The sequence below is a fragment of the Herpailurus yagouaroundi genome, unplaced genomic scaffold (assembly GCF_014898765.1).
Source record: "Herpailurus yagouaroundi ecotype Mexico unplaced genomic scaffold, PumYag 28, whole genome shotgun sequence".
Classification (NCBI taxonomy): Eukaryota; Metazoa; Chordata; class Mammalia; order Carnivora; family Felidae; genus Herpailurus; species Herpailurus yagouaroundi.
Window position 1 is genome coordinate 33,069,039 of NW_024412376.1, and position 21,706 is coordinate 33,090,744.

At 35.0% G+C, this 21,706-nt stretch overlaps 1 protein-coding gene across 1 annotated transcript in view; it reads left to right on the plus strand.

Annotated features, from left to right (window-relative positions):
- PDGFC (platelet derived growth factor C) overlaps positions 1 to 21,706 on the plus strand; it is a 205,942-nt gene that overhangs the window by 98,986 nt on the left and 85,250 nt on the right. Inside the window, exon 2 of the mRNA XM_040471625.1 lies at positions 15,206 to 15,401. Coding sequence (XP_040327559.1) covers positions 15,206 to 15,401 — 196 coding nt within the window. The remainder of the gene's footprint in view (positions 1 to 15,205; positions 15,402 to 21,706) is intronic.

The window sequence follows — 21,706 nt, forward strand, 5'->3', positions numbered from 1 at the left end:
GCATGAATACACACACACACACACACACCAATTTTTTTTAAACTTTCTTTCCTCTTCTTTATGAAATAGAAAATATGGTGAAAGATTTCAATTATATTGTTATAACAGTTCTTTAAGATCCAAACATAACAGCATATGCAATTCTTGTGTTACTGCTTTTCGACCTGAGTGAACAGGCTTTTCTGCTGTTTAAAAAAAAAATTGAGGGAAATTTCTAATATTGTCTTAGGTATCTTCTGAAAACGAATCACTATTAATTCAGTCACAAAAGAAGTAGGATCAACTGAGATAGGTGTTGTGCTGTCTGACCCACCTACGTGGATCAGGACAACCACCACCTTTTTTTAAAGTCCATGAGCTCCTCCTCCTACTCATCCTAGGGGTAGTATTGATGAGAACATTGAAAGAAAACAGCTTTGTCATTAATCCATTCCTGCAGCTCAGAGCATCTCCCCTGGTGGGACCCACATCTGTTATTTTGTTGTTGTTTTTACTTGGTTCATGATGTCTTGGTCCAGTTAGAAGTTTTCTCCTTGGTAGAGTAGTGGTGATAAAGTCTGTCTCACAGCACTGCTGTGAGATAGTTCACGTGAGTGCCTACCAGTTTCTAATCCACTATCAATGCTCCGAAATTGGCACCTGCTCTTGTCCTTCGCACTTAAAAAGTATGATAGTAAATAAATTCTTGTAAATGTAAGAGTGTAATGAAATTATCTGCTATATTCTTTTATGTATACATTTCTCTTTTTTAAAGTTTATTCATTTATTTTGAGAGAGAGAGAGAGAGAGAGAGAGAGAGAGAGAGAGAGAGAACTCACGTGTGTGCATGCAGGGGAAGGGCAGAGAGAAAGAGAGAGAAAGAATCCTAAACAGGCTCTGTGATGACAGCATAGAGCCCTTAGGTGGGACTTGATCTTACAAACCAGTGAGATCATGACCTGAGCTGAAATTGAGAGTTGGACACTTACCCTACTGAGCCACCCAGATGCCCCTGTAAATTTCTTGATAACAAATGTTTAAAATTTCCTTAGATCAGATAATACATTTTTTAGTATGTCAAGAATTCTGCTGTTGTTTTAAATTCCATATATTAGGTACATTTTTCTAGAAAATATTTTAAATACTTTTATACAGTTGCATTGGAAGTTTGTGAAATATTGTCATTATTTTTATGTAAAAAAACACAATACCTACCCATATATACATGTATCTAAATGTTTTTCCAGCTCATTCCAAAACTCAAGTTAGTCCTTTAGAATGCGTTTCTTTTTTAATGCCTGATTACTAAATCTGTTACTGTTCTGCACTGATTTTACCGAAGTGGCACTGTTAGCCCACCTGATTCTGGAATAAGAACTCATTGTTTTGCTTTTATAATGAACAAGTTATTTTTGGAGACAGTGTTCTTAACCTTGATGTCATAGATAAAAGGGTTCCTACATAGTTTTTAGGGGCTGGATGAAATCTATGAAATTGTACACCATCGTGTGAAAAGTACAATAGCTTGTCTTTAGATATATAATTTTCTGGTTTCAGCACCCATATCTTTCATCAGATGCTCAAAACTTTCTCAACCCATTGGTTTAAAAGGATAAAAACAAAACAAAACAAAAACCAACCTAGTTCTTGTTTTTAAATACTTGGTTCAGAAGTTTAACATACTTGAGGAATTCTGAAGCCTAGTTTTATAATTGGAGCAATTATAAAAGAACAGAGGATTATAGACATTATTTAGCAAATCATGTCAAGGTTTGTTTTTGTCTCGGAAACTTCCTACATTATTATATTCTTCTGTCCAGATCATCCTGCTGGCATGCCCTTTACCATAATGGTGCTACTGTATTACTCTACCATACCGTTACCTTTTATACCTGTCATCTGGCACAGAAAATTTAAAGCATAAGGCTAACTAAAATTTTGATCCTGGAATTGTGGTAAGAAAGGGAATTGTGAAGAGAAAAATCTCAGATTTTGTGTTGCCTAGTAGATATGTGTGTTTCCAAAGTCTAGCCAAGAGACTGGGGATCTTATTTTTCAAAACAGATACTTAACTTTTGATTTCAGAAAGGAATAACAATTTTTTTCCTTGAATATTATGCTCTTTATGTGAAATCTTGCAGTTGCTGGAAGTTTCATTTTAGAAATCGTGGCAAAGCAATGCCAAATATGAATTTAACATAACTTTATTCCATAGAAACCTATCTGATGGCATGCAATGGGCTGCTGGTTTCTCTCCATATAATGTGAGGGGTTTTAGTCAATTCTTCCCAAACCAGCGATCTTTGGAAAATAATGACAGGCCAGTAATAAAGCCATATTTCATCCTTTTCATGTACAAAATTTTGTTCTAGATAGACTTGCAGGTGCAACATGGGCTTTATTCCTAGGCAGTTCAGCCAGTCAACAAAAATTTATTATTTATTATGTGTGAGTCACTGTGTTGTACTTTCAGGGATTCAATACCAGTAAAAACAAACAAAAATGAAAACCAAACAAACCAAAATATAGGCAAAAATCCACAATCTTTTAGAGTTTAATTGAATGACATACAGATACTTAAAAACTAATCAAGTAAGTAAATGAATAGACAGGCGAGACTTGCATTCATTGTGAAGGATAAGCAGTTTTTATGTTTTAGTAGTTTCATTTTCATAATTTCTTTTAATTTTTTTAATGTTTATTATTTATTTTGAGAGAGTGCATGCACAAGTGGGGGAGGGGGAGAGAGAATCCCAAGCCAACTCCTTGCTGTCTTTGCAATGCCAAAGGCGGGGCTCTAACCCAGGAAACCATGAGATCATGATCTGAGCCAGGATCAAGAGTCAGATGCTTAACTGACTGAGACACTCAGGTGTCCCCATTTTCCATAATTTTTAATCCTAATCCTTAAACATGTTTTAAATGATCTCTAAGTTAATGTAGAATTTAAGGAGTACCAAATTCTGGAAGAATGTTTACAGTTAGGAATAGAATTAATGTCAAACCTATTGTTCTGAACAGTGGAATGGAGCCAGAATCCAGCATATCAGTAATAATTCGTCAGAACGTCTCCTGCTTCATTGGTTATATTAGAAACACCTCGCAACCCATTAAAAAGCAGTTAAACGGAAAAGGTTTCAGAATCTCTGTTTTTTGTTTTAGCTTACCATAAATAAAGTACTATAAATGTAATAATATTACCAAGTTTATGAAAAGAAAGAAAAAGCTCTCAGTGAGCTATGTTGAACAAGGATACTAATAGGCAAACATATGCTTAAGAATTAATCACATAGATGTTGAAAGATTTCCTGGCAGAGTGAAAAGAATATAGGATTTAGACTCAAAAGCTCTGGATTGAAGCTTAATGTTGTCATTTTTCATTAGGGTAGTCATATGTCCGTATTTTCTAGGGACCATTAATTGGGGACACAAATAAGAATACCATCCTCCTTTATTCATAAAAATGTATTAGTGTGGACAAGAAATTATATGATCGACTTACTGTGCCAACCAACACTATTTTCACAATAATAAAGCTTGCATAGTGCATTTGGTTTTTAAGGTTGTGGGATAGAAAAAATAGTGTAAGAAAGTGTTCTGTAATCTGAAAATCATTGTAAGAACTGTACAGAGATATATCATTGCCTTATTCATTTGGGCAGAGTGATTAAGGCAACTGTGTAAAAAGTGAGTCGTTTTATTTTAATCAGCCATTCTTGATCAAACTTGGTATTTCTGTTCGAGTGGCTGTGTACTACCTGATCTGCCCAAGGTGTATTATGTTGGAATCACCTTGCAGACCACGACTACCAGGAATAGTGAAACCCAGGCTTTATTTGTGATAAGGATAAGGGACATATTCTATTTAATTAAAAAATAGACTTGTTTCTGAAACTGAGTAAGGAACATAGAACCACTTATTTTGTGATGTCATCAGTATTCAAATCAGTTTTGAATATTCTTCTAGACTGCTCCTTTATTGTCCTCAGGAGGTACCAGTACCCTCTACCAGCTTTGGAAAATGTTACTAATTTTATTATTTTTATAAGTGATTATTGGTAATCACAAATTTTAATGTTTATCCCAGTGAATTTGATCTTAAATGCACAATTTCTCAAAGAAAAACTATTTCATTCAGCGCTACTCCCGTGAACCCCATTACATTTCACATGATCAGTTTAACCTCTGTAAAATGGCTATAACTTATCCTTTGAATTTCTTCCTGGGACATGTACTAATTTGAAACAAAATAAATCATAAACAGTTTTTATCAATGGCAAGTGAGTTTTCAACAACTTCAAGGTCTCCTTTATCAGTAGGAGGAAGAAACTCATTCTCCCTAAATCTGTGAAGCCGTTAACTGAACATCAGGAAGACTACAGAAACTTGGCAAGCAAGAGTCAGCTCACCATGTGGAACTAAAAAAGATACAGTTTCTGGGACAAGATTGTTGGGGATAATAATTACTTCACAGGGTTGTTAAAAACATTAAATAAATAATGTATGTGAAAGCATCTGGCTAGTAACTTGCAGCCTACTAATGAGTGATATTCAGTTGATATTTGTTAAGTAAATGAGCAAACTCTGGGAAGAATGAAGAGTCAAGGGAATATATCCTACAAAATAATGCTCTTTCTTTTATTTTTTTCTATGCCAGCCAAGACCCTCTCCCTTAAAGATTGGTACGAATGACCATGAATAAAAGTTCATTTAACTGACTCACATAATAATTTTTCCAAGCTTTATGTGTCTTTTCAATCATTCAAATTTTTTTACTTCCAAAATCTGAAACTGAAGATTCTGAACCACCTAGATTAGGATGCGAGGTCACCAAAAGACTCAATTTTACTATCTCCGTCTACTGGCAGGGAGGAACTATACCCAAGCATCTGGACTGGCATAGAAAAGAGGAGAAAGAACATTTAAAAGGTAAGCAAAACATATATTTTTATTTACTCTGAATTTTGAAACTTTTCTTATCATGCACTCTAACGTATTCTCACATAATTAAGGTTGATATGCTGAACCATACATATTAAAGAAGAGGATTTGTTTAGGTGGTATACTGCTCTTATCTGCTTTTTTTCAACACAGATTGTATAGATTTGAATGTCTTTCTTTCATAATGGGAGTCTTTTCTATCCCTGTATTTGTAAATTTTTTATCCGGTCATTCCAATGCCCGAGTGTTGTTTTCATATTCCTAATGATCTTCACACTGTAGTGGGCTCACTGAAATGTCTCTATTCTCATTTCTCTGTTCCCTGATATGTTAAAGGCTAGTTTCCCCTGGCATTTTAGTTTGACTCTTGTGGTGTAGAGAGAGTAGAATTGTGTTTCTCCACGTGTAAGGGATGATTCTGGTGTTTCTTAGACTTTTTTTGTATGTTGTTTTTCATCCTTTATTTATAAGTATTTTCTTTTGGCAGAAAGTACTGAATGAAAAGTGTCTTGTTAATGACTACAAGTTTTCATACACACTTGTATCAGGTTTTGTTTTTGTTTTATCGGTATATTGCCTCATCAGAAGTTTTTTGCTTGTTTCGGTTGACTTGTGTTGTTTTATTCTGGTTGACTTAATGAGAATACAATATTGTAGTCAAATTGTGAAGTATGAGAACTGCTATAAAATAGTTGATAGTTTGTGGAGATGTACAGAAATAGATCTGTGTAAATTTAAATCAGGCAGTTTAGTTTTTCTTAAGGCTTATGTAGTGCATATCTTTCTTAAAGAGCCCTATCTCAACGTGAGAATAAAAGTAATAGCCATTTGTCAAGGTAATTAATACTGTTAAACTTGCTGCAGTTAATTTAAGTATAAGTTTTCTTTTTTCCTCTTAGTTTTCTCCTGCTCTCCTTGACCTCCCAGGCATTTGTTTCTGTATCTTTTTTTTTTTTCCATTTGGGGGGACAGTGTTCCATTTCTCTTGGAAGAGGAATGGATGGACTTAGAGGAAACATAGGTAGAGAATTTTCAACATCAAAACTGGGTTTCACGGACAAGAATTTTCAAGGAAATGCTATGCTCAAACAGGTCTGTTTACTGGCTGGGAGGTCATGAATGCAGCTGGTCCATTTGCTGGCTGGGGGATTACACTCTTATAAACAGTGCGAATACCATAAAGAAGGACTCTCAAATCTTCTTGTGGCCTCTGACAATGTCCAACCTGACAGTTATATCCTCAAAGTCTTCTCTGAGATCAGATGGTAGGGAAATAGGTATTTTTCAATACGGTTGAAAAAACGAATGATAACGAGGTGTTGAAGAAGAATCTCTCCTCACGAATGAAACTTCTGCTAGAGCCCTTAGAGTCCAGTTCAGTCCCTGTTTTGAATAAAAGTGTGTGTCTCGAATCTGTTCTAACATAGGTTCAGCTTCGCTTTTTAGACATTTTGCCTCAGGATCTTCGGTTTAATTTTGACACTGTTGCCAGAAAGCTAGCTATTGCTAAAGAATGCTGTTAATGGATATATTCAAGCCAATTAAAAATATCATTGCTTTGGGGCGCCTGGGTGGCTCAGTCGGTTAAGCGTCCGACTTCAGCTCAGGTCACGATCTCGCGGTCCGTGAGTTCGAGCCCCGCGTCGGGCTCTGGGCTGATGGCTCGGAGCCTGGGGCCTGCTTCCGATTCTGTGTCTCCCTCTCTCTCTGCCCCTCCCCCATTCATGCTCTGTCTCTCTGTCTCAAAAACAAATAAACGTTAAAAAAAATTTAAAAAAATATCATTGCTTTGAGAAGTAATTCAGGCAACCTATTTTCTTACCGTTCACTTAAGACTTTCATTTCTTTAAAGAGCCTTAACGTTTATATTTTATTTATATCTTAACATTAGTTGAAGATTGACAAGACTTGTTGAGGGTGGTGTGGGGTGGGGAAATGATGTTTTCCAGCAGGGCAGAAAGATTAGAACGTTTATGATCATAGTTTGTTTAAACTTATTAGCTAGCCTTTGAGGGGCAATCATGTCCCAGTATAGTTGCTCTCCATTTACTCTTGATGCCGCTGTGTGGAATTAACTGCTGAAACCCAAGATCTTGCTCCCCATATGATGTATACATCTCAGATGTTGTATATGGAAATGCAAACGCTTTATCACTTACCAACAACATTTAGTAGCATTTGAAACATAAGGGAGGAGGACATGTTTTGTAAAGAAGTGATTGGATTTATTATTTTTACTGCCTTTCATATTATGCATAAGAGAATCGTAGGCTTATTACTTACACGATATATGCATTCACCTGTGAACAGGAAACACTAAACATAAGTGGGAAGCAATAAAGTTTTATTTTTCAGCAATTGTAAAGACTGAAATAAATATAGTCCAATTTTGTTGTTTCTTGGGAATCATTTATTGTGCCTAATTGAAAGCTTAGCCTAAAAAAGAATTAAAAGAAATTTTTCTAATGTTTATTTATTCTTGACAAAGAGAGGGAGAGAGAACGAATGAGTGGGGGAGGGGCAGAGAGAGAGGGAGACCCAGAATTCGAAGCAGGCCCCAGGCTGTGAGCTATCGGCACAGAGCCCCACACGGGGCCGAACCCACGGACTGCGACATCATGACCTGAGCTGAAGTCGGACGCTCAACCGACTGAGCCACTCAGGCCCCCCTAAAAAAGAATTTTAAACATATTTTAAACAGTCACTAAAGGCATAAACTAATGGCCTTACTTGCATTTTTTTTTTCTGTGAGAGAGTTAAGTTTGTAAAGATTACCTTTTCATTAGTATTTTCATGGATGAATTTTAAATATCTTCCCATCAGAATGTCTGTACTGTATATAACCATTGTATGTTCACAAAGAAATAGGTAGCTACTTCCATATTTGAAATTGCTTGTAAACTCCAATCCGAATGTCGTAAATTATATGTCCAGCGTAGATAGAAAATGGACAGATGTTGAGTCTTCAAAACAGATGAGGTTCTTTAGTGATCATATTTTCTCTTAAGTTAGCTTGTTTGTTTGTCTGTCTATGTATTATGAATTTGTGCTTCGTGACATCGGCCGGTTTTTGTCATAATTATATTATTTCACATAAATGTATCCTGCTTAAAATATTTCAGAGCTTCTGATATTCTGTGTAAAGTTTCTACATTGAATAATAGTTTTAATTCAACAGGAGAGTTGATTAACTATTGAAGAATGAAATCAATAGTGAATCTTTAAAGGGAATGTTTCTTTTGTAATGTGAATTACTCCTAATTTAGTTCTATTCTACTTTTACCTCTTTGGGGTGGCTAAAATAATGCACAGCTTAACACAGGATAGAAAATAATACTATTGCCTAAACATGGTTCACTATAATGGTGTGGGTATACAATTGTATTCATTATTAATTGGTGTGTAAAAGGCTTCACAGGGATTCTGTGCTTATATACTTGGCTATTTATCCTGTGGCATAATAGCTAATGTCATTGCCCATTTATCTTTCATAATTGAGACTTCATTTGAAAATGTAGTATCCCATTGTATAAAATCAAATTAGATTATTTTTACCATTACCTTAAGGCTAAAATACCATACTGTCAAATCTTTACCATTCAGTATCTGATGCCTCAGTACCAGAAAAATTTTATAGATATTACTTGCTGTTCTTTATGATGTTAATTCAGATATTTTAGAGTGTGAAAAGGGAACACTAATAATAATCACACCAGGACAAGAGGCCTAAAGGAAGGCCACCCCAGGCAAACCCAAACATGTTCGCTATATGATGATTTTGGTTGCAAGTGTAAAAAATTCTAACTGGCTTAAGTAATAAAAGTGATTTATTTAGACATGTACCTGAGAAGCCAAGAGATGACATGAACTCGCTGTGTGGTTTGAGCTGGGGCTAGCACCATCTTTCTGTGCTGCCATTTATCTGCCTAATTCTCTGCATTAACTCTTTGTTCAGATTGGATTCTGTTACAAGCTTAATGGCTACCCAAGTCTGGATCTCACTTCTTCTGCCCCAAATGATCTCAACCCCACCTGTTGAAAAAAAAGCCATTGGATTCACTCTGATTGACCCATCAAAATGATCCATGCAGTGAGGGAAATGGGCTTACGTTGGTTTTCCAGGCACAATTCTGGGGAGGGTCAATCCCAGCCTTTCTTTTCCAGTAGCTGCTTCACAGTAGTGATGGGATGTTGAGGATATGTTCACCATATTAACTTTTTTCTTATTGCATATGGAGGATTTGCTGTGAACTTCCTGAACAAAGACCCCCCCCCCCTTCCTTATCATTGATTCTAGTTAGATAGGCAGCTAATGGGTGAATTCTTGTATGTCTCTAAATGCAAAATAATTTAAATGTTTTATTGAAGATAGTTTCAGGTCAAGGAAATGGCAAAATTTCTATAACCCTTTTTTCCCCCTCCTAATCAACCTGTAGAAGGAAATCAGAAATTTGAAATCACTGTCTAAACATCACTGATTCTTGCTTAATTAACTTGATCTTTGCAAAATTAGAATCCTTGTACCTATGACCGATGTTGCATTATCTTACATAGCAATCTATTCACTGGCATCACAAACCTTTGATACCTGATAGTGAATTTTCTCTCATTGTATTTTAATTAGACAGAATATGATAGACAAGGTTTCTCCTTTACATCCATACTGATTTACAATTATCAATGTGATGAATTTATACAGTTATTATTTCATTTAAACTTTAAAACAGTTTATGATTATCTTTAGTTTAAAAAAGGAAACTCTGATATTAAATGTCTTGCCTAAAATAACAGATCTTATCATCAGTTTATTCATATTTCAGAGTTAAGTTAATGATTATAATTATGGAAATCTCAGAGTGTGGTAAAATTATAGAACATGTTCTATTTTCTTAAAATAAGCATGTTAAGAAAATGGCAAATCTCTGTGACCTATCACCTTCAGCTGAAATACGTATGTAGATATAATAGATGAACTTTGAGTAAGATATCAAATATGAATTAAAGGACCTTAATTAGAGGGAGTTTCAATTGTAAAATTTTCTTATCCTTATCATGTGCAGTCATTGTGATCTTAAGAATGAAGAATGGAATGTTGAATAATAGGGAAATTTGTTTTCTGCTGTGTTCTGGGATCTCATTTTTTTATACTATCAATATGCATTAGGTAGTGCCATGGGCAAGGCACAGAGCTAGACAGTGGTTAGCTTTTGGATTCAGTAACATGCTTTTTGTCTTTTAGGAATGAATAGTGTGGTGGGAGGTACGAAAGGTAAACCCATACATTTCGATTAAAATAGGCAGTCCTAGAGGAATGTATAGTGGAAGTCAAAGATGGAATCCTGAAAGAGGTAACATCTGAATGTTTTGGTAGCTGAATGTTAGTTCACTACTATACCTAGCTTAGGAATAGCATTAATGTATAGTCCTAAAAGTTGTCACATTAAGAGGACAAGGCTTTGTTTCGTTTGTGATATCCCAGTCACCTGGAACAGAGCATGAAACATAAGAGGTTTCTAATATGTAAGTTTTTTGACTATTCATTCCCTTGGGGAATAAAATGATAATCTTCTGGGATAAATTCAAGAATCTCAATGGAGCATATCTTAAATAATTATATTTGTTTTATGGTTTACTTAAAACCATTATTTTCTTTTTCCTTAGTGCAAATGTATTATAATCTGTAAACAGTCGAGGGAGGCAGCGCTGTTGATTGCCTTTGTTTTATTTTGCTGTTGTTTTTAAGTTATGGGAAACAGTAGATTGAGCCTATGTAGTATATCATTGTACTTTCGTATGAATAGTCAGAATTTTAAATATTAAACGTAAAAATAGGGTACTTCTATGTACGTTGGAACTTATGGAAAGAGATTTGTTTGCATTATGGTGCTCAAGCCTGTCTTCTCTATACAGAATCAGGTAAGATTAGGATGGGATTATTCTGGGTTTTCTAGGCAAAAAGGCACCAGCTAAGGGAGTCAGTACAACTGTGCACATGTGTATGTGTATCATATGAGTTTGACTATTGTTAAAATTGAAGTTTGTTAATTGAGAGTTAATGAGAGCAAAAGCAGAGATATCTATATAAACAAAATAACAAGAATAGGATAAAGAAGGATTATTATAGACAAAAAAAAAAAAAAGAAAAAAGAAAGAAAAGAAACTGAACAGAGCAAAGCACAAATAAGACCAATAAATATGTGTATTTATCAAGTAAGGATTTGGAAAGAGACGCAACTATCAGAGAAACATTTTTGTAAAAAAAAAAAACGTAATTTCAGAATAATGTACATTTGGAAGTAAACACATCAGAAATTTCGCAGGATGTCTGGGAAGTCTGCCAGTTTTCAGGTGACCTGTCTCTACAGTTGCCTATATGAAACAGGAACAGATTTCTTCAGAACTCCAAAACTAACCAAGATTGGAGACATTTGTTGTTTACATTAGGTAAAATGTTACCCATTATGAGTGTCACATTATTTAGATATTATCTAGAAACCTCTTTTCTTCAGTTCTTTTTAAAACATTTTTAAGTATTATGATTTTTATTGCTTGTTACGTTTTTCTTATTCTTACCCTCTTTCCGTCATTGTAAACATGTCTTTAAGGGGACTAATACTATGAAATGCATGGCAAATATTATGAAATTGCTTTGACTTAATGCTAAAATAATTGAATAATATAGATATATGATTATATATCATTGAAATATATGTACATATGTAGTCAACCATTTTACAGTATTTACATTATTATTTTTATTGAGGTATAATTGATATATAATAGTATATTAGTTCCAGGTGCACAGTATAATGATATGATACCTGTATACATTGCAAAATGATAGCCACAATAAGTCTAGGTCACATCCATTATCATACATAGTTAAAATTTGTGTGTGTGCGCGCACGTGTGTGTGTGTGATAAGAACTTACTAGATTTACACTCTTAGCAAATTATAAATATACAGCATAGTATTATTACCTGTAGTCACCATGTTGTATATTACATTACATCCCATGATTTATTTTGTAACTGGACGTTTGTGCCTTTTGACCTCACCCCCCCTTCACCCATTTCACCCACCCTCCACTCTACCTCTGGTGATCACCAATCTGTTCTCTGTATCTATGAGATCCTTTTTTTTTTTTTTTTTCTCTAACATTCCACATGTGAGATCATAAAGTATCTTTCTCTGTCTGACTTATTTTATTATAATGCCCTCAAGGTCCATCCATGTTGTTGCAAATTGCAGTTTCTTTTCCTTTTTATGGCTAATATTCTATTGTGTATATAAAGCACATTTCCTTTCTCCATTCACCCATCAGGGGACTCTTAAGTTGTTTCCATGTCTTGGCTATTGTAAACAATGCTGCAGTGAACATGAGGAGAAGCAGATATCTTTTCCAATTAGTGTTTTATTAGTATTTACACTATTATCTCCTTCCTTTTTTTTTCTATTTTTGATTCACTTTGGCTTTCAATAATTTTTCCTTAAGAGGGGCTGGGCAAGATAATGTGAAAGGGTATATAATTATAAATTTGTAAATTTAGTGTTCATATATATTTTCATTTTTCATGCTAAATTCACTATCTAAGATGAACCAAGATTGATTCCTCTTTAGAATACATTGCCAGGAGTGTGTTGTAAATACTTTAGAGATTTGGCTGAAAACATTGGTTTTATTTCCTTGCTACTTTTGTTTGAGTATACTGTCCAGTGGATCGTACATGTTCAATAAAATAGTCATAGAATATATACTTGTCTTTTCCTTAAAATACTAGTAAAGTTATATGTTTAGAAAGATTATTTTTTAAACAATGAAACTACAGATGTAGACTCCTAATTTAGTAGAACTTAATGTGTGTTGCTTTTTTTTTTTTTTTTTTTCTGATTATAGCCCTGGTTGTTTGAGATTCACATGAAAGTTTGACAGTCCGGTGTAAATCCTATGTGTTTGGTGGCAAACCTCACTGCATTTAGAGATGAGTTTTCGGGAGCAGTAACTTACAAGGAAGTTTACTATTCTTTGAACACAGAGGAGTCCTAGATGTTTGGTCTTTAAATTATGTTTAATTAGAGTGTCGTGGAAATGTGAATTATATAGAAAAAAAAAGATGTAAACACCATTTAAGTGTATACATTTTGGCAATGATCTTTTGTGACTGAGATTATCAAAATAGAATTCAGATCTTTTTGTAGCTATTCAGTTTTCTAGATTGTATATGAAAAATCATACACTGCTATATTTGTAATGAGTGCCTTGGTTTATATCAGGCATTTTTTTAGACAAAATGGGGCAAATAATAAATTGTAGCCAATCTAAGTGAAGCCATTCACTTCTTGAGAGACAGAGACAGAGCATGAGCAGGGGCGGGGCAGAGAGAGAGGGAGACAGAATCTGAAGCAGGCTCCAGGCTCTGAAGCTGTCAGCACAGAGCCCGATGCGGGGCTTAAACTCACGAACCATGAGATCATGACCTGAGCCAAAGTCTGATGCTCAACCGACTGAGCCACCCAGGCGCCCCTAAATTTTCATGATTTTTATTTATTTAAGAAAATTTTTTTTGATATTTATTTATTTTTGACTAGAGAGAGAGAGAGAGAGACGGAGCATAAGTGGGGGAGGGGAGAGAGAGAGGGAGACACAGAATCTGAAACAGGCTCTGGGCTCTGAGCCGTCAGCACAGAGCCTGATGCGGGGTTTGAACTCACAGACTGCGAGATCATGACCTGAGCTGAAGTTGGATGCTCAACCGACTGAGCCTCCCAGGCACCCCTGTTTTCTTCATCATTTTTAAAAGAAAATTTGTCAGAATAGAAAAGAATTCATCTAACTTGATAGATCCATCTATGTTCTCAGGAGATAGATTGGTGCTAAATTATGTGCATAAAAGTATTGATTATTTCATACAAGTTAATATAGCCAATAGCAGTATTAAATATTAGCATCCAATAAGAGGGAACATGTTTCTGAATAGGAAGAATGGTGACATTAAATGATTTAATTTAAAAATTCTGTGGCAACTAACACATATTTACTAATATGATTTTTCTTCATAATGCACACTGGTATATATTCAAAGAACTTATATTGGTCTTAAACCTGTCTTCCAACCCTGACCATATAAACTAATACTTACCAGACTGATTGTTGAAATAGCCAAGTTTAAGAGAATGAAAAAGCTGCTTGAAGAATCATAACTTCAACTTACTAAAGTTATTTTGTTTTTGTTTTTTTTTAGCAATAAGACAGGTTATTCTTTAACCTCAAAATCTTCCAGCTAATTCATGACCCTTGATATTCAGTCTTTTAAATTCAAGAAATTTCTAAGAAAAGTATTCTTAAATTGCATTTTATCAATGTGAAATAATGTAATTTGAGTAACATAAATACTCAATGAACAGTTGCTACAATCACTGTTGAAGAATGGGGGCAAATTCACTATTTGTATTTAAAAACATTTTTTTTTAATTTTATTTTTGAGACAGAGATGGAGCATGAGTGGGGGAGGGGCAGAGAGAGAGGGAGACACAGAATCCAAAGCAGGATCACAGAGTCTGAAGCACAGAGTCTGAAGCGGGGCTCGAATCCACGAGCTGTGAGATCATGACCCGAGCCGAAGTCGGACACTCAACCCACTGAGCCACCCACGTGCCCCACTGTTTGTATTTTTAAACATATAATTATATGCAAGTTTCTTTTTAATATGACTCATATTTGATAAGTTCTTGGAGGATGAGGGCCTTAAGTCGGCTTTGTTATGATTTCAGGAATCCATGAGTTGGTAGTTTGACATTTCAATAATTAAGACTAATGTGTTATGTTCTTTCAAGTATAAAAGTACTGAGGTTTTTATTCAATTAAAATAGTTCCTTTTTGGGGTGCCTGGGTGGCTCAGTCGGTTAAGTGTCCAATCTTGGCTCAGGTCATGATCTCGCAGTTTGTGAGTTCGAGCCCCACGTCAGGCTCCATGCTGATAGCTCCGGCCCTGGAGCCTGCTTCGGATTCTGTGTCCCCCTCTCTCTCTGCCCCTCCCCCGTTCATGCTCTGTCTCTCTCTGTCTCACAAATGAATATTAGAAAAATAAAAAATAATAATAATTGTTTTTTTTTTTTTTTCTGGGTGAGTTCTGAAAAGAGTGATACTTGGTTTCTGTTGTGTGAGACATACCCAACACATGTTTGGGTTAAAATATGGATGATAGAGCAAACATTTATTTTGAAACCTGCAGTGTTCGAGATGTCTGTTCTAAACGTGTGTCTATGCCTCTATTTTTGCTTTAGGAGTACAAGATCCCCAGCATGAGAGAATTATTACTGTGTCTACTAATGGAAGTATTCACAGCCCGAGGTTTCCTCATACTTATCCAAGAAATATGGTCTTGGTATGGAGATTAGTAGCAGTAGAAGAAAATGTTTGGATACAGCTTACATTTGATGAGAGATTTGGGCTTGAAGACCCAGAAGATGACATATGCAAGTAAGTTACCATATTATTGAAATTCAAACGGAGTGTAACGACTGTTACAGTTTTTCAAGTTGCTTCATTTTAATGATGTTATTTTATTTTATTTTTTTCAATATATGAAATTTACTGTCAAATTGGTTTCCATACAACACCCAGTGCTCATCCCAAAAGATGCCCTCTTCAATACCCATCACCCACCCTCCCCTCCCTCCCACCCCCCATCAACCCTCAGTTTGTTCTCAGTTTTTAAGAGTCTCTTATGCTTTGGCTCTCTCCCACTCTAACCTCTTTTTTTTTCCTTCCCCTCCCCCATGGGTTCCTGTTAAGTTTCTCAGGATCCACATAAGAGTGAAAACATACGGTATCTGTCTTTCTCTGTATGACTTATTTCACTTAGCATAATACTATCCAGTTCCATCCATGTTGCTACAAAGGGCCATATTTTGTTCTTTCTCATTGCCTTGTAGTACTCCATTGTGTATATAAACCACAATGTCTTTATCCATTCATCAGTTGATGGACATTTAGGCTCTTTCCATAATTTGGCTATTGTTGAGAGTGCTTCTATAAACATTGGGCTACAAGTGCCCCTATGCATCTGTACTCCTGTATCCCTTGGGTAAATTCCTAGCAGTGCTACAGCTGGGTCATAGGGTAGGTCTATTTTTAATTTTTTGAGGAACCTCCACACTGTTTTCCAGAGCGGCTGCACCAGTTTGCATTCCCACCAACAGTGTAAGAGGGTTCCCGTTTCTCCACATCCTCTCCAGCATAATGATGTGATTTCAAATGGCATCTTTTGTTCTGTTTTTCTCATGTTTTTCTGATGATCCAAGAAATTTACTTTATTTAAGCTATGTTTCATTTAAAATCAGGAGACACATACTGTACATATGCATTCATTGGTTCATCTACTGAAAATGGTTTGAAGTAATTTATGGCACAAAGTACATATAGAATAAAACAATTTGACATGACGCGTAGAGAAAGAAAAGCCAAATAAAGGAATGTAGTTGTGCCAGAAAACCTAAGTTATGATTAGTGCTGAAAATTTTACATTTTCTCTTCCCGATAGCCAAGTCAATAAAATAAACAACAAGTATTTAAAAGAAAAAGCAGTGCCCATGGGTGCATGATACCTAAGTACACATATGGATGCTTACACGCACACACGGGATTAAAGAAATTTGGATATTTCGTCACAAAGAAGAAATGCAATTCTTAAAGCAGAATTAGAAGTTTAGACTAACATTATGGTCTGCCAGGTAGAAATTCATCATAATTCTCCTAGAGGCATTCATGAACCAAAGTCAGCTGGAGTCTTTCACCCGCGCAAAAGACCACCTACTGTATGTCATACAAATATTACTCTTTAAATCCTATGTGAATACACTTGTCAAGGTTGGGTGGTCTTATGAAGACTTTTCACTTCAATGGCATTTGTATATCATGAAAATATTTTACTTGAGCTTCTTTGTGGGGTTGTTTTCTCTTTGATATACAAGTTAAAAGAGAATTTTCACTTTATGGTATATTACAGATAAATATTTCAATGCAGATGAAATAAACTTTGTACTTGCTGTCATCACAGTTTGTATCTTTAACATTTGTGTAATGACTTTTTTTCACATTTCTTCTGTGACTATGCATTTCATGTTATTTTTTTTTTTTCTCTTACATCTGTAATCTTTGACTTTGAAAACTGGAAGCTATTCTAGCTGCCTTTAGAGACTGTTATTCAACCCTTCATTTTATGGATAAGGAAACAGACCAGAGAAGGAAAGTAGCAGCCCTAGATGCCATTCATGTTTTATGCCTAAACAAATGCTAAGATCCATTTTTCCTCACACACATGTAGATAGTTTTTCACCGTGCTAGACTGCGCCTCCTGGCTTCTTTTCATATGCTGGATTCCATAGCCTTGTTAAAAATTATGATGGCTTTAAGATTTTGCTCTCCTTGGAAAATCTTAGCACGTGAATCTACAAGTTTTGTGCATGCTGACCAAAGACAGGAGTCTTCTGGGTCAGAGACATCAACAGCAGTAGCCAGAATGTTAGCCCTTCTTGTGCCACGTTCCCTAGTTCCTGTTCCTACAGGTCAACGCCAAACGGGCCACTTAACACCTGCACGTCTGGGAGGTTGTGTTACAGGAGAGGCATTATATGCATGTGTGTGCGACGTATATTAGTAGTTAAGTAATAAAAATTAAACCATCATCCAGCATGCCTCGCCTAACTTGTGACTGAGCTTTACTCATTATTAGGCTCAACTTAAGAAAAGTGACACTTTCAATAATTCTGAACCTCCTTTTCCTTGTTCCTCCCTAATTACACCTTCTTCTCGTCCCTGTGAATATAATCATTGTTCTAAGCGTTTTTTTCCCCGTCTACTGATTTTCTCTATAATTTTACGATTGTCCATTTCTCTATGTACTTTCCTATAAAGAGTGAGTTGGTTATTATTTTTGCCAGTGTTTGAAACATAGATCAATGGGATAATACTGTATTTAAACTGAAAAATGTGATATTTTAACGTCAGTTCATGTTGACGCAGATAGCTTAGATCATTTGTTTTCCTTGATGCATAGTATTCTGGTGTATGGTGAACGTTTTTGGTCTTTTCTACTTGATGAATGTTTGGCTTGTTCTCCTTGTCTGAAAGTGCAAGAAAAAAAAATTCTGAGTCTATATCTAAGAACCACATTGCTGTCTTAATGCATTTACATTTTCAATGTTAGTAGGTAGAGTTAAGTTGATTTTTAAAATGACCAATTTATATTTCTACCAACAATATGCAAATATTTCTGTTACACCGCATTCTCAACAACCTTTTGGTTGTCATTCTTTTCATTTTTGGTAGTATGGAAAGTATAAAATTGTACCTCAATATTAATTTTTATTTTTGTTTCCTGATTACTAATGAGGTTGATAAATTTTTATATTATTATTGCCCACTCGTATTTACTTTTCTGTGAAATGTCTGTTCATATCTTTTATACGGTTCTTAGTAGACTGCTTGGCTATTTAAATTTTGCTTTTCTTTTTTAAAAATATTATGATTATTTTATTTTTGAGAGAGAGAGAGAGTGTGAGCGGGGGAGGGAAAGAGAGAGAGGGAGACACAGAATCCGAAGCAGGCTCCAGGCTCTGAGCTGTCAGCCCAGAGCCCGACATGGGGCTCGAACCCATGAACTGTGAGATCGTGACCTGAGCCAAAGTCAGATGCTCAACCGACTGAGGCACCCAGGCACCCCTAAATTTTGCTTTTGTTATTTAAGTCTTTGATTCATCTGTAATTATTTTTGTCTCTGGTGTGAGGTTTTTCATTAGGGTATCCAGTAGTGTCCCCGAATCATGTACTAAATAATCACTCTTTCCCCCAGGGATACGCAGAGCCAGTAGATTTGTAATCAGATTTCTGCATATGATTTGTTCTGGTACCTGGGGCTCTCTTCCTTTGCTCAGTTGTGTCCATCTATGTACCAAAATGATGCTGTCTTAATTATGTAGCATGTAGAAGCTCTGTGATAGGGAAGTCTCACCTCTTGTTTCTTCTCTTTTGGAACATCCGTGCTATTTATCATTAATGTATTTTTAGAAATAGGTTGCCAAGTTCCTTGAAAACTCCTGTTGTGATTTTTATTGTGATAGCATTGGATATATAAATCATTTTGATGAGAGTTGACATCTTTATAGAAATAACTTTCTATCCTGGAGAACTTTTGTTTCTCCACTTATTGGAATCTTCTTTATCATCTATACATTTTTCAAATGTTCCTTTTAGAGATGTTATGCATAATTATTTAGATTTATTTCTATATTCTTTATAGACTTGCTAAAATCCCCTTCCTGAAAAATATATTCTATTTGTATATTGCTGGTAGTTAGAAATACAGTTGATTTTTTTTGTACTGATCTTATATCCTGCACACTTGCTATAAGCTCTTTTATTTATTTCATAATTATTCTGGGAACTGTTTTGGATTTAAGCAAAAAAAAAAAAATCACATGATTTGTGAAAAAAAGATTCCTTTCTCCCTTTCAGTTTCTCTACTCTTTCTTTTCCATCTCTCATTAAGCTGTAGGTTGTCTTAGTAGGTATCCCTGTCATCTTTCTGATTTTAGAGTTTCTTTAAAAAAAAAAAACTTTAAAATTTGGAATAACTTTAGATTTATGGAATGCTGCAAATATAGTGCAGAGAATTTCCATATATTCTTAACCTAGGTTCCTCCAATGTTAATATCTTACGTAACCATGTTATATTTGCATCATTGAAAACCTGACATTCTTGCAATACTCTTAATTACAGACTTTATTCAGATGTCAGTGGTTTTCCCTCTTTATGTCCTTTTCCTGTTTTAGGAGTCTTTCTGGGATACGCATATTGCATTTGGTCCTCATTCTCATCCAATCTGTGACAGTCCGTCTCTTTCATTTTATTCCTCGACCTTGACAGTTTTGAAGAGTATTGATCAGGTATTTTGTAGAATGTCCCTCAGTTTAGGTTTTTCAGATCTTTTCTCATGATTGCACTGAGGTTATGGATTTGGGGGAAGAATTCCAAATAGATGATATCCCCTCCTCATATCATATCAGAAGGTACATACTGTCTCCCTTACTTATCACTGATGATGTTAATCTTGATCACTGAGGGTGGGTTGCTCCTCTGGTAAGGAAGTATGTTTCCCCTTCATTAGCTGTTAACTGGAGGCATGTAACTAAGTCCAGTACATATTCAAGGAGGAGTGATTAAGTTCTGTCTCCTGGAAGGGGGTTATTTGGAATTTTTCAGAACAGAAAATTTGTGTTTTTTCCTTCTTCCCTCCTTCCTAACTCCCTTGCTCCCTCCCTCCCTCCCTCCCTCCCTCCCTTCCTCCCTCCCTTCCTTCCTTCCTTCCTTCCTTCCTTCCTTCCTTCCTCCATCATTTATATCAGTATAGACTCATGGATATTTATTTTATTACTTGTGTTATAATCCAGTCGTATCATTATTTACTTTACAACTGAGATTGTTCCATCTTTGGCCAGCGGGAGTAAAAATTGTGCTGTTAATATACCAATATTGATTATGAAGATTTTTTAAAATTTTATTTAAACCCAAGTCAGTTAACATATCATGTAATAATGGTTTCAGGAGTAGAATTTACTGATTCATCACTTCTGTAGGGTATGATGATTAATGGAGATTCTTTTTTTTTCTTTATTATGTCAAGTACTTCCTTAGTTTGTTAGACACTTTTCCCATTTGGGAAAAATTTTTTTTAATTTTTTTAATTTCTGCATTTAAAAAGAAGTTACAGACATAATGACACTTTATACTTCACCATAAATCGCCTAAAACTAAGGATATTTCCTATGTCATTTCAATACCGTTTTCACATGCAAGAAATTTAATATTAATATGAAATTATTACCTAATACATAGTTGATTTTCCAATCTCCTGATCCCAAAATGTTAACACTTTTTTTATTTTCTTTTTTGTTATTATGTTTTGATTTTGAACAAATCATTGACTATATATTGCATTCGGTTATTATAACTCTTTTCTTGCCTTTTCTTGGCTGTTATGACATTGTTTTTTTTAAACAGTCCAGGACATTTGTTCTGCAGAATGTCTTAGTGTCAATTTCTTTGAATATGTCTTCATAGTTAGGTCCTGCTTAAATATTTTGGCCAGAATGTTCTCTAGGTGATGGGCACTTCTGATTGCTCTTAATTCCAGTTTATTGTATTATCAGTGATGTGAGTTTGATTTCTCAATCCTGTTTTAGTTGTACCCTACCAAATTTGATAATGTGGCATTTTAATTTTTGTCCATTTGAAGATATTTAAAATGTCCATTGTTTGCTTCTCTTAAGCCATTATTATAATGAAGCATATTGTTCACATTTTATATAAAACTGTGAGGTTTTTAAGTGCAGATTTGAGGCTTTTAAATGAGAGATTTCTAAATTCACTTAATTTGGAGTAAAAAATATGGCTTGTTTGTCTATGACTGTTTAAAATGTAAGACTTGGCTTTATTTGCTTCGGATTTTTAAGTTTTCCAAATGTACTTAAAAAGAGAGTATATTCTTGAGTTGTGTGGTGCAAGTCTGTACATGTCCATTATATTAATTTGTACAGTTGATCTGATCACAGCATCAGTATCTTTCCTGAATTTTTTTTTTTGATGTATCAATTACTAAGAGATGTATTAAATTCTCCTAACAGAGGATAAATACACTTGTTAGTTTCACCATGTAGGCCTACCTTTTTGCTTTATGTGTTTTTTGCTTTATATGTTTAAATTTTTTTTTTGCTTTGTATGTTTT